The sequence below is a fragment of the Danio rerio genome, chromosome 18, assembly GCF_052040795.2.
Source record: "Danio rerio strain M-AB ecotype USA chromosome 18, GRCz13ab, whole genome shotgun sequence".
NCBI classification, from domain to species: domain Eukaryota; kingdom Metazoa; phylum Chordata; class Actinopteri; order Cypriniformes; family Danionidae; genus Danio; species Danio rerio.
In genome coordinates, this window is record NC_141038.1 from 37,793,828 (window position 1) to 37,807,776 (window position 13,949).

General features: G+C 34.6%; 1 protein-coding gene and 1 long non-coding RNA gene across 8 annotated transcripts in view; one reads left to right on the forward strand and one right to left on the reverse strand.

Annotated features, from left to right (window-relative positions):
* Positions 1-13,949, reverse strand: part of LOC147832892 (uncharacterized) — a 599,182-nt gene that overhangs the window by 419,053 nt on the left and 166,180 nt on the right. The window lies entirely within an intron of this gene.
* lekr1 (Leucine-, glutamate- and lysine-rich protein 1) overlaps positions 1-13,949 on the forward strand; it is a 268,106-nt gene that overhangs the window by 80,192 nt on the left and 173,965 nt on the right. For all 7 annotated transcript variants that reach the window (XR_015515142.1, XR_015515141.1, XM_087293331.1 and 4 more), the window contains one exon: positions 13,276-13,395. Coding sequence is in view for 5 of the 7 variants with exons in the window: in XM_087293331.1 (XP_087149457.1) it covers positions 13,276-13,395 (120 nt within the window). In the remaining 2 variants the exon portion in view is untranslated. The remainder of the gene's footprint in view (positions 1-13,275; positions 13,396-13,949) is intronic.

Sequence of the window (13,949 nt, forward strand, 5' to 3'; positions counted from 1 at the left end):
TTTTCGCTATTGAGATTAAAAGATCATCTTTTAGCTCTTTAAAATGTCTTTAAAGGGGTCCTGCTTAATGATCTACATCCAAATTTGCCAGTCGGAGTAGGTTCTTGTTTTGAATAACATAGACTTCTATTAGAAGTATTTCTGTTTTTTTAATGTGCAAACTTGTCTAGTTTGAATGTTATCCGGATGTGGTGCATTCAATTTTGTCTGCTGCATTACTTAACTATCAGTCATAAATCTTCTAGCATGGTCTCATGGGATATAGCATTCATCGTATAAAATCAGAATCTTACAGAAAGTAAGAACTCATCTGGAGACCCATATGAAAAGCTGTATACTTCAAGTTAATTTTACTATACTAAAGTAATGTTGAAGTATATTTTAAGTATATTAAAACATGTACAGTATACTACTTACCTTTAGGGACTAAATTTGCCCAATTGGGGTATGTAAAAGAATACTTTTGAGTGCACTGTCAGTGAAAAAGTACTAATCTACAATGACATTTTTTATTTGTGCTGCATGTGTACTCATTAGTATAATTGTGTATTACTCTTTTAATTAAATTATTAGATTGGATATTTAATCCATTCTTAGAATTTGGGTGTCGCATTTAACCCACACACACACATTCTCCAAACCTCCAACATTTGGATCATAGGTCTATAGAATATGTAATTATACTTTTAAGTATATGCCAATAAACAAATATAGGCCAAATATACTTATACATTTCTGTCAGTATAAGTCAAGAATACAGTCAAGTGCAATATTAAGCATATTTCTGAGAAGTACATAAAAGCATACTGTTTTTTAAAAGACATATGCTAATAGCACATTCAAACTTCTTGTTTTTGTAAAGGAAGTTAAATTTTGACTTTTTTACTCTAAAGAAAGTTTAAGTTTTTTAGACTTTCTTATTTTTTAGTTTAAAGGTATATCCAAGTTTACTACACTTGAGTAAATGTCTTTTTTTTAAGGGAATTAATAACAGTAAGTTCTTAAAGACATATTTGATAGTCATCACAGTTGTATTTGATGAAAAGTACATTATTGAAATTGTTTTACATAAGTATATATATATATATATATATATATATATATATATATATATATATATATATATATATATATATATATATATATATATATATATATATATATTTTTTTTTTTTTTACATTTCTAGTCTAATTTAGATGTGCTGTATTCACAGAGGCAATTCTAGTGGCTCTTGGGGTTCTAGGCAAAAATTCACAGGGTGCCATTCAACTGGCGTGCATGATACTGATAAGTAATACAAACAAAATAATATGAGATTTTAAGTCTAACTTTATATTTCAAATGTGCACTCCATATTTTCAGAATAACACAATAAAATCTGCCACTTAAAATAGAATTCCAAAGAGCAAAAAAAATAGCAGAACAATCAAAACCTGAACAATAACAATATGGAACATTAAATAACTTATTACTCTTACTGACACATGAATAATACAATAGCTGCATTACTTCACTGTCAAACATAAATCCTCAAGAATGGCCTCATGGGATAACGTTCATTGTATACATTCTTCAGAATCTTACAGAAGGTAATAAGTGATCTGGATACTTGTTGACAGTAAGTTATTATATTTTAAAAATACATCTCTTTTGATCACCCAACCTGCAAATGATGTAAAATGCAGCATTGAAGAAGAAAAAAATATTATAATGTATTTTTCTTTGCAGGATTTTGCACTCATTTTAAGTAAATGTCATGTATATAACTAAGTTAAAATTGCTTAACTAAATTAACATTTTTGTAAAGTATTTTGCACTTAATGGTTTGTTTATAGCAAAATAAACTTAACATAAGTAATCAACAGAACAGATGTCTTGTCATAATCTATATCATAATATAATAATAAAGATACATTCATTCATTCATTTTCCTCCGGTTTAGCCCCTTATTTATCAGGAGTCGCCACAGCGGAATAAACTGCCAACTATTCCTGCATATATTTTACACAGCAGATGCCCTTTCAGCTGCAACTCAGTATTGAGAAACACCTATACTCTCTTGCATTCACACATGCACACAAATACTATGGGCAATTTAGTTCATCCAATTCACCTGTACCACATGTCTTTGGGGGAAACCCACGTGAACACAAAGAGAACATGCAAACTCCAAACAGAAAGCCAGTACTCAAACCAGCTGCCTTTTTGCTATGAGATGACAGTGCTAACCACTGAGCCACCAAGCCGCCATATTATAGAGATACTCATTCATTTATTTTATTTTCGGTTTAGTCCCTTTATTAATCTGGGATCGCCTCGGCGGAATGAACCGCCAACTTATCCAGCATATGTTTTACAAAGCGGATTCCCTTCCAACTACAACCTATCACTGTGAAACATCCATACACACTCATTCTCGCACATTCACTATGGACAATTTAGTATATTCAGTTCACCTGTACCAGTAACACTTTATAATAACTACACACTATAAATCATTTATTAAGCATTAGCAAATAGTGAATTCATTATCCGTTAAGCATTAACTCTACATTAATAAGCGTTAGTATGCAGTTTATAACTGCACCTACAAATGCTCTATTCTTGACTTATAAGCACCTATATAATGTGTTTAATGATTGTATTTTCATACTTAGTTAATGATTTATTTTTCATTACTAAATTAAGCATCGCATTATTTACAAACCGTTTGTATCTAAGAGTAGTTGAGGGTTTTTAGGATCATTCAGAATGAGTTAGTAAATGATCAATAAACTATTTAAATCAACGTTTATATGTCTTATTACTCAGGCATATACTAATGCTTACTATATATGTTAATAAATGCTTTATTAACTCAACTTCATGCAGTTTTGTTACCTAATCTAAAGTGAGGATTATTCATGCTTTATAAATCCCTTATAAATGACAAATAAAGGCTCAGAATCAAATGAACGATAATCTGTGCAATCTTTTCTAAAAAGTGAAATTACTGTAAAGTTTAAACATTGCTGAATAACAGGAGTGTCAAAATATGACATCCAATTAGACAAAACAACAACAATATAATAATTAAACAATAAAATAAGATGCAATGTTTAAACTCTACAGTGATTTTATTTTAGATAAGCTTGCAAAGATTTTTTTTTTTTTTGGAAGCACAGTTTCATTTGTGTATCTTTAAATGAACAGGAATGAATGATGTCATTTTTCCTGTTTAAAACTTTTACCGAGCCTTTAATTGTCATTTATAAGGAATTTATAAAGCATGAATAGTCCTCACTTTAGATTAGGTCACAAAACTGCATAATTTTGAGTTAATAAAGCATTTATTAACATATATAGTAATCATTACTATATGCCTGAATAATAAGACATATAAACTTTAATTTCAATAGTTTATTAATCATTTACTAACTCATTCTGGATTATCCTAAAATCCATAGACTACTCTTAAATACAAACGGTTTGTAAATAATGTGATACTTAATTTAGAAATGAAAAATAAATCATTAACTAAGTATAAAAATACAATCATGAAACACATTATATAGGTGCTTATAAGTCAAGAATAGAGCATTTGTAGCTGCAGTTATAAACTGCTTACTAACGCTTATTAATGTAGAGTTAATGCTTAACAAATAATGAGTTCACTATTTGCTAATGCTTAATAAATGATTTATAGTGTGTAGTTATTATAAAGTGTTACCCCTGTACCACATGTTCTTGGACTTGTGGGGTAAACCGGAGCACCCGGAGGAAACCCATGTGATCATGGGGAGAACATGCAAACTCCACACAGAAATGCCAACTGGCCCAGCCAGGGCTCGAGCCAACGACCTTCTTGCTGTAAGGCGATTGTGCTACCCACTGTGCCACTGTGCTGCCCATTTTAGAGATAATATATAGATAATATACTCTCACCAGCCACTTTATTGGGTACGGCTGTCCAACTGCTTGTTACCGCAAATTTCTAATCAGCCAACCAATCACATTTAGATATGGTTGAGACGATCTGCTGCAGTTGAAACTGAGCATCAGAATGGGGAAGAAAGGTGATTTAGGTGACTTTGAATGTGGGATGGTGGTTGGTGCCAGACGGTATGGTCTGAGTATTTCAGAAACTGCTGATCTACTGGGACTTTCATGCATAACCATCTCTAGTGTTTTAAGAGAAAAAATCCAAAAAATATCCAGTGAGTGGCAGTTCTGTGGGCGCAAATGCCTTGTTGAGACCAGAGATCAGAAGAGAATAGCCAGACTAGTTTAAGCTAATAGAAAGGCAACACTAACTCAAATAACTACTTGTTACAACCGAGATATGCAGAAGAGCATCTCTAAACAAACAACATGTTGAGCCTTGAGGAAGATAGGCTGCAGCAGCAGACGACCAGATTGGTTGCCCCTCTTGTCAGCTAAAACAGCCCACATGAGTATTGTTGCTGACCATGTCCATCCTTTTATGACCACAGTGTACCCATTAACTGATGGCTACTTTCAGCAAAATAACACGTCATGTCATAAAGCGCGAATCATCTCACTGGTTTTTTGAACATGACAATTAGTTCACTGTACTCAAATGGCCTCCACAGTCATCAGTGGTGGAATGGGAGATTCACATCATGGATGTGCAGCCGACAAATGTACAGCAACTACGTGATGCTATCATGTCCTTATGCACCAATCAAAATCTCTAAGGAATAAGGCAGTTCTAAAGGCAAAAGGGGGTCCAACCTGTTACTAGTAAGTTGTAGCGAATAAAGTGGCTTGTGAGTGTATATGATAATCGATAGGATGGTATATAGACCAAAAACAGAACACAGAGGGCTCTATTTTGACGGTCCATGCGCAGAGTGCAAAACACAGGGTGCAGGGTTTCAGGGCATTTCAGAACGCATTTTTGCTAATTTAAGAACGGGAAAATCCGCTTTGCGCCGTGGTGCATGGTCTAAAAGGGTTGAGTTTATTTTCTTAATGAGTTATAGGTGTGTTTTGAGAATAAACCAATTAGTCTCATCTCCCATTCCCATTAAGTCACGCCAAGTCAAGCGCATTCGCTATTTACAGGACGTAAAGTAAGTCTAAGTGGAAAAACTGAGCATTTCACTAGCAAACAGTTATAAGTTTTTTTTTTTTTTTTTTTACAGAAAACTGGTAAACAGAGCATCTACTGTGTAAGAATGAGAGATAATGGAACTTTCACTTTCGCTCTTGGATAGGGAAACGTTTACGCACAGACATCAATTAGTCTATAAATAATTAATTGTGTTTGTTAAGCGCAAATATTTGTTTCAAAACTATTTCTAAATTTAGTTCTAATTTCCAGCAAACGAATAAATGAACAATATTAACGAAGTGTGCTCAAAAACCTGAGATATCCTAAAACACATGCTGTGCCCCATATGGTCTAAAACCTGGCAGGTGGGCAAATCTAAGCTTGTTTTTAATAAAACAAATATGGATATAATAAATAATACTGCTAATAATAATAACATTATAAAAAAGCAAATTGTTATGAATGAACTGAAAAAGCCTTCCGAGATGAAGAAGGCATAAAAGCAGTGATTTTTCATATTTATGTAGGCTAGAAAATAATGTTGTAATATTTTAATCCTTTATAATTATATCCTATATATATTCTTATTATATCCTATATATATTCCCTTAATATTAAAATTTTTTCATATGTAAAGATATTTGCCTATTGCTCTCTTGTGTGTATTAAGCAGTGCGTAAGCGAGGCGCAACTATGCGCCGGAGTTTAGACCGGGTTTGTTTTGGTCTAATGAAAAATCTATTTTAGTTTCTCAAAATAGCAACGCGCCAGCAGTGCGCCTCAGAACGCCTTCCTTTTTAGACCAGAACGCCTATGGGCGCACATATGAGCGCTAATGCATTTGCTTTTTAAACAGCGTAGCGCAACGCCTCAAAACCACTCTTGCGCCAAGCTGAAACTACCAAAAGACTACTGCGCCGCGCCTTGCGCCACATTGCGCCGGGTGTATGATAGGGCCCAGAGTCTTCAATACTTACACAATGACTGTAACAGTTTCTACAGTCTTCTGTAAAGTCTTTCTTTCTTTCTTTCTTCTAATATATTTTTTAATTAATATAAAATAACATTGACAAAGATGTATTGCTGGCAAAGCAGAATTTCCAACCGCCATTCTCCCTCAAAAACGAATTTGCATGAAGACACATTATAGAAAACCGAATCAATTATACCACAGCAGATATTCAATTACTTGGAGGCATTAATAGAATATAATATTTGTGCATGAATAATTTCTAGTTCTCAGGCAAAACAGAGATGATGGAGTGCAGAATCAGCTCAGCAGTCAGAATGTGGTTTGCTTTGAAGAACGGCATTGAAGGACACGTCGAATGATAAATCCATCCGAGACCATAGAAGTCTGAAGTGCATAACAATTTCATTCAAAGAGAAGTGAATATATCTCAAAAGAATAGACTAGTTTCTTAACCATTTTCCATTGCGGTAGAGGAGTTTGAACTGAAATACATTATTCACAATGTTATCCCAGTCCCTCCAACATGCACCAGAAGCTGTCCAAATGCAAAAAAAAAAAAAAAGACCCAAAGCATGTCCACAAACACTGGCTTTCTGAGTTCATCTGCTGATAGTAAGAGAAACTTATTCATTGAAGTTATAGATCCCTGTGTGTTCTGATTTCTCAAACAGATGGTGTGAATGAAATTCATGACTTCACCACAAACACCAAGAATCTGCAGCTGGGAAAGTCTAAATTTATTCATACCCATGTCTTTTACCAGCACAAACACAAACAATAGCACTCACACACACACACACTCTCTCTCTCACGCTCTCTTTCTGTCGAGCACAAACACGAGCTTGAATTATGCACTGAAATTGGTTCACGCAAACACAATAAACCAAAGGGATATCACATTGACTGCCGATACGCACAATGATGGTTCAGTGTGTACCTTGGTTTTAAAATCAGTTTGGAGTGTTTTTAATGAAAAAGAGGACAAAATAACAAACGCTTATTATCATTGTTTTTTTTTTATGTGTGTATGTGTGTGTGTGTGTGTGTGTGTGTGTGTGTGTGTGTGTGTGTGTGTGTGTGTGTGTGTGGTTTAGAGAACAAAACAAATGCTGTGCTACGATAAAATGGGTAACGGCAACTGGCAACAATATATTTAGTACTTTATAGGGCTTTCTTTAAATGAGGAAAGAGATTTAAAACGCTGACATGTTTGGATGTAATATGTTTTTATATTCGATTCTAATTCGTCCCATCTTTTACACACATGTGCACTCATTCGTTCAATTCTGCAGCGTTGAATGTAGACTAAGAATGTCAGAATGAGCCTTGGAATAATTTGATTTAAAATGTTTACTGGTAAGTATGCAACTTAAAATTGCTGAGGAAAAGAAAATGTCTATAATATAAATAGGGCAAGTCATATAACAGGTTTGTTTTTGTTTAAATCTTGAACTCCCCTTGCCGTCACTATTTTTTTATTTCTTATAACTCTATGTAATAAAAAAAGAAAAAACAGTTAAACATTTTTTTATATTTAAAGAGGTGGTCCACTACGATGTCATATTTTAAACTATATTTGATGTGTAGCTGTGTGAACATAAACAACATCTCTAAATATTATAAGCTCAAAGTTCAATGCAAAGGGAGACTTTTACAAAGTTACCTTAGCAAAGCCTACAGCAAACAGACTTTGGGGACTACAAAAGAATACATCTGGGTTAGTGAGATCACAAACGATTCCGGTTACGTGCATACACCATGCGCATACACTCTGCGCAACGAAGGGAGCGCTGCCAAATACGCTGTAAAGTTATAGCAGAGAAAGCCAGGCACGTGCACACATAGGGCTCAACCTGTGCAGTGCACATGCCCTTTTTAGTCTTGGATAGAAAGTGCCCTTCCAAAATGATCAAAAGTGCCCCCGCGACGGGGCACACCTTCGGTCCCGCCCTTCAGTAGGCGCGACAACACTGCTCTGGAGTACGCGCGCGACAACACAGCTGATCAGTACGCGCGCGACAACACAGCTGATCAGTACACGCGCATCCACTCTGCAGATCTGCAGCGCAACCCCCCCGCTCTTCAAAAAATGTATCCTGCACATGCCCTTTGGACGGTAGCCCTCTGCACGGGCCTAGAGAAAGCTAAAATGCCATCCAAACGCTGCTATTTCCACAGAGCTTGTTTCTGTATTTCAGCTTCCAAAGCACATGCCACAAAGAGAGAAGTGCTTACAATTTAATTTTACTTATGTTCCAGACAATAATAAAGTAAATATAGCTAGCATTTGACAAAGGACAGCCTCCAGAATCTCTCCCAGTTCAGTGCTGGATTCAGCTAAAACTCCTCAAAGAAAGAGCATCTCCAATCATTATAGAAGAAGCTGTGAGTTGTGAGCCATAACCTGTAAGTATTTTCATTTGTTAAACTTGATCTATTACATGCCTAGTGTCTATCGTTATGGTATGCTTTAGTAAGGACGTAAACAAGGATGTATACAACGGGAAATGCTGTTTGGCACCATTAAAAATTTAGCTACAAATTCATATTTATCCATCAAACCGCTGTAAACACACACAATCTTCAGCAGCGCGTACAATGTCTCTCTTTCCCTGCATTCTACATCTTAAATAACAAACTTGCAAAAGATATGTGCACTCAAAAAAAAAAAATAATAATTTGATGAACTCTGTTTAATTGAGGGCAAAATTTTCATTTAAAAAATTTGTTTAGCACCAACTAAAAACTATTTACACAATTAAATGCAATTGAGTTGGTCCATCATGATTTTTATCAAATAAATGTTTGAATACATTTGTATTTTTATTTAACTTAAACTCAAAGGTCTGCTAATGTCATATAAGGTTGAAGTCAGAATTATTAGGCCCCCTGAATTATCAGCCCCTCTGTTTAAGCCCCCACCCCAATTTTTATTTAACGCAGAGAAGATTTTTTTTAACATATTTCTAAACATTATAGTTTTATCAACTCTTTTCTAATAACTGATTTATTTTATCTTTGCCATGATGAAAATAAATAATATTTACTAGATATTTTTCAAGACACTTCTATACAGCTTAAAGTGACATTTAAAGGCTCAACTAGGTTAATTAGGTTGACTAGGCAGGTTAGGGTAAATAAGCAAGTTATTGTATAACAATGGTTTGTTCTGTAGACTTCCGGAAAAAAAAAATAACTTAAAGGGGCTAATAATTTTGAACTTAAATTGGTGTCTAAAAAAATTAATAACAGCTTTTGTTATTACTGAAAAAAAACCAAATAAGACTTTCTCCAAAAGAAAAAAAATATTATCGGACACACTGTGAAATTTTCCTTGCTCTGTTAAACATCATTTGGGAAATATTTAAAAAAAAGAAAATCAAAGAAGGCCTAATAATTCTGACTTCAACTGTATGTCTATTGTGTCGTACATTTCAAAGTCTCAGTTTTGTTTAGAGTTATCCTAAACTAACTAAAATACATTTTTAAGCATATTTCATGAGTTACATATGCAGTTGATTGAGACTGATCTCAGAACTAATTTTAGGATAGTTATTGCTCTCTGAGCAAAGCAACAAACTGCATTTTTGCAAATTAAAATTGCTTTTGCAAGGTGGTAACCTCAAAACTCAAAGCATTACATGAAAATCTTCTGAATCCTCAAACTAAAAAAAAAAAAAAAGATTAAACTCTAACAAGCCTTTCTATTAACTTTCAAAACCTAAGATTACTTTTATTGTCAGCATGCCCCTGTCTTAATTCAATCCAATGCAAAGCATTCTGGGAACTACAAATCCCCTAGCCAGGTAGCTGGACTACAACAATTTGTCCCAACACAAACTGCTTAAGTTAACTTAATGGTTTACAAATTTAAGCAGACTATATATATGAAGATATATGAAGATATATGAAAACATAACGTGATTTTCTACAAATGAAACATGAGCACTCATTGCTTTGCGTCTTATAAGCACAACCAAGCCTTAAAAGTACACTCTGGACCACCCCTTTAAATAAAAATATATTCTCATGTTATAAATGTTGTAAATATTTATCAACTTATTATGATAAATTGTTCTGGGATATCTACATAGTAAGTATGCTGCTTGGGTAAGTTCAAAGATTCACCAGAAATTGTTTTATATGCTCATTTATAAACTCAGAAATGAGCCCTGGAATGAAAAGCTGTACTTTAACCATATTCTCAGTCATTCAGACACAGAGATGCACACATTTGATCAAATTAATAAATTGACTTGTTAAATCTTTTCAACAGAAGTGATGGAGAAAACAATTTAATCAAGAAGTGACTAGCCAGCAGTTGTGTTGTGGATGTGTAAGAATATAGGCTAAATTATAATTATATTCAATGGAAAAGCACTGACTCATGTGTATTCAAAGTTGTATAAAGCTTTAAAAGGATAGTTCAACCAAAAATGACTTTATACTCACTTTCCCAAGTGGTTCCAAAACATTTTGAGTTTTTTTATTCTGTTGAACACACAATATTTTGAAGAAAGCTAAAAATCTGCAACCATTGGCTTCCATAGTAGGAAAAATAAATACTATAGAAGTCAAGTCTATAGAATCTTCTGACATTTGTTGAAAAACTCATGAAAAATCACAGTAAGAGTGATAAGACTCTATATATAAATGTGCATGAACACTTATATTCAACAGTATACAGGTGTTTGGTGACTTTTTTGAATTTGAAAGTATTTAAATTAATTACCAACATACATGGACATTTTCACAATACATATGTTAAACTAACAAAAGGTACATTTAAACAGCCTCTTCTGGGTGGTGCTGAATACATTTTTAATCTGTATACCCACATACAGCACCAATGACTAAGTACTGCCCTATGTCACACCTTTTAAACTCTAAATTATAAACATTGCCATTGTACATGAAGCGTTGCCATTGTACATGTAGCAATGGGAGATTTCAGAATGCATATTTAGATGCTGCTGAACTGCAGTAAAAATGCTCAGTAATAGTTTTGATTAATGAATTTGACTAATTCTTCCCATAAAGTGAAGTTTGAAATGTGCATTTTTTATTTAGTGTTTGACATAATCTCAGTCTGAAACATGAGGAGAGGGCAGGACATTGAGTAGCTGCTCCCCTTTTTAAAAACAGCTAATAGTGTTTTGTTTTTACCACAGCTCTGTCAGTGAGAGTGAAAAATAATTGAGAAGCACTTTGAAGGGGACAGGGCATGTCAGATACTAGAGAGCATTTAATTGGTCAAGAATTGATGAGATCAGAAGTATGAGGTGACATGAAAAAAAAAAAAAAACATACACACATTGATCTATTTAGGCAGAAATGACGAAATGCAAGCTTTGAATGTTTATATCGGGTTTATATCATCTAAATTCAAATTTTGTCAATGTTTTAAAGCATACTAGCTTATAGATATCCCTCAAACTAACATAATGATTCCAGTGGTTTAAAGAGTACTGAAAAATCATACCTAAGTAAAAATACCACTACTTGCCTAAAAATGTAGTGCGAGTTGAGTAAAATTATCTGTTGTAAATATTACTCAAAGTATGAGTAAAAAAGTAGACATTTCAAAAGTACTCAAGAGTAATGATTATTACGTTGTAAATAATAGTTTTTTTTTGTTTGTTTTTTGTGAAAGTCTTATTTGTTTTATTCCAGCTAGAATAAAAGCATTTATATATATTTTTTAAACATTTTAGGGTTGAAATTATTAGCCCCTTTTAAGCTATATGTATTTTTTCGATAGTCTCCAGAACAAACCATTTTTACAATAACTTGCCTAATTACCCTAACCTGCCTAGTTAACCTAATTAACCTAGTCAAGCCTTTAAATGTCAATTTAAGCTGTCTTGAAAAATATTTAGTCAAATATTATGTACTTTTATCACGGCAAAGATAAAATAAATCAGTTATTAGAAGTAAGCTATTGAAACTATTATGTTTAGAAATGTGTTGAAAAAAAATCTCTCCGTTAAAAATTCGGGAGAAAATAAACGGGAGCTAATAATTCTGGAGGTTTAATAATTCTGACTTCAACTATACATGCTGTGGGTAAAACAACATAGCCAATCTATTTTAAACCTGTAGGAAGCACAGATTAGACATATTTAATAGTATAAGCCCCATTAGGAGCTACAGAACGAACTAAGTTGTCCACTGACTTTTCCTGGTTATCCCAATTTACCAAAGTTACCTAATTATTGTACTGCAGTAAGACTTTAATTTTACTTTAAGCTGAATACGAATATCTTGCAGAATACTAGTGAATTATTATTTACTGTCATCATGACAAAGACAAAAAAATAAATAAATAAATACATTCATTAATTTCGGCTTAGTAATTTATTCATCAGGAGTTGCCACAGCAGAATGAACCGCCAACTTATCCAAATTTTTTGCGCAGCAGATGCTCTTTCATTTGCAACCATCACTTGGAAACACCAATGCACTCTCATCCACACACATGCACTACAGCCAATTTATCTTACCCAATTCACCTATAGCACATGTCTATGGACTTGTGGGGGAAACCGGAGCACCCGGAGGAAACCCACACAAACATGAGGAGAACATGCAAACTCCACACATAAATGCCAACTGACCCAGCTGGGGCTCGAACCAGCAACCTTCTTGCTGTGAGGCGATCATGCTACCCACTGCGCCACTGTGTCGCCCTAAATAACAAACAATATTTAGAAATTAGTTGTTAAATCTATTACGTTTGAAAAATGTTCTCTCCCTTAAACAACACTTGGGAAATATTTTTAAAATATTTCAAAAAAGGGCTAATCACTTGCCCTCCAACTGTAAACATATAGTGTGCCCCTATAGCCGCCATTGCTTTAGGTTTAATAAACCACATCATGTCAGGGATTACTCAGTGTTGGTGTGTATTCTCTTGTTGCTATAGTGACCTTGTCTGTGTGAGAGCCACGAAAGCCCATAATGCTCTGCAGCCTGTATATCTGCACTACAGAAGTCTGTGTTTCATTTAGTCTCGCAAACTCCACACAAACAGAGCGTAACACAACCTCCTGCTCTGTGGCTGGGCCGCTCTCCTGCCATTGAACTTTTATTGAGAGAAAAAGAAAGCCTTTTTATATTTGGAAAATCAACATGAAATGAAATGTTTCCACACAAACAATATTGTTCCATAAAAAAAACTCAACATAATAATTATTGTGCCGTTGCTACTTTCTCTGTAGATCTGACCCTTTGTCTCTCTTCCAGCTTGAGGGCCCTTGACCTGCAGCTGTGCGTGGTCACGCGTGAGATGGAGAGCATGAGGGTGGAGAAAAAGACAGCCCTTTCAGAGCTGGAGAACGAGCGTGCTTGCCTCCTGCACCTCAGGTAAGGAAATGAGGGAACAATGGTGAAAGAGAGACAAAAGAAGGAGCGCAGCAGATTGGCCAGCTCGTGAGAGCGTGTGTGGAGAGTCTGCAGTAGCCACCTCAGCCACGGCACGACAGGAAGAGCTCTGCAGATGGGAAACAACTGTGTGCGTGTGTGAGTTCACTTGTGGCTGTTTGCAGTCACAAGTGTGAGAAAAAATACAACGTGAAAAAGGAAGGAGAACTAAAAAGAGAACAAGCGTACATTCTGGATTTGAGCAGAATAGATTTTCTCTTTTGTTATGCTAGTAATGCGTATATGGATTTCAGATTTTTTTTGGCAGGGTTTGACATTAACTGTCTTAATCACCAGCCACTGTCGCTAGTAGTTTTCCGATGCTAGCTACAGATTTGTTGTTGGGAGAATATATTTTATCATACATTTGACTTTGGCATGCTAAAATGACATGATTTAAATGTTATGTTCACACGCCTCCTCATTTGTTTAACTTTTTTGTGTGCTGTGCTAGACCTTGCTCAATGTGCATTAGGAAATGGCCTGTGGTTTCATAG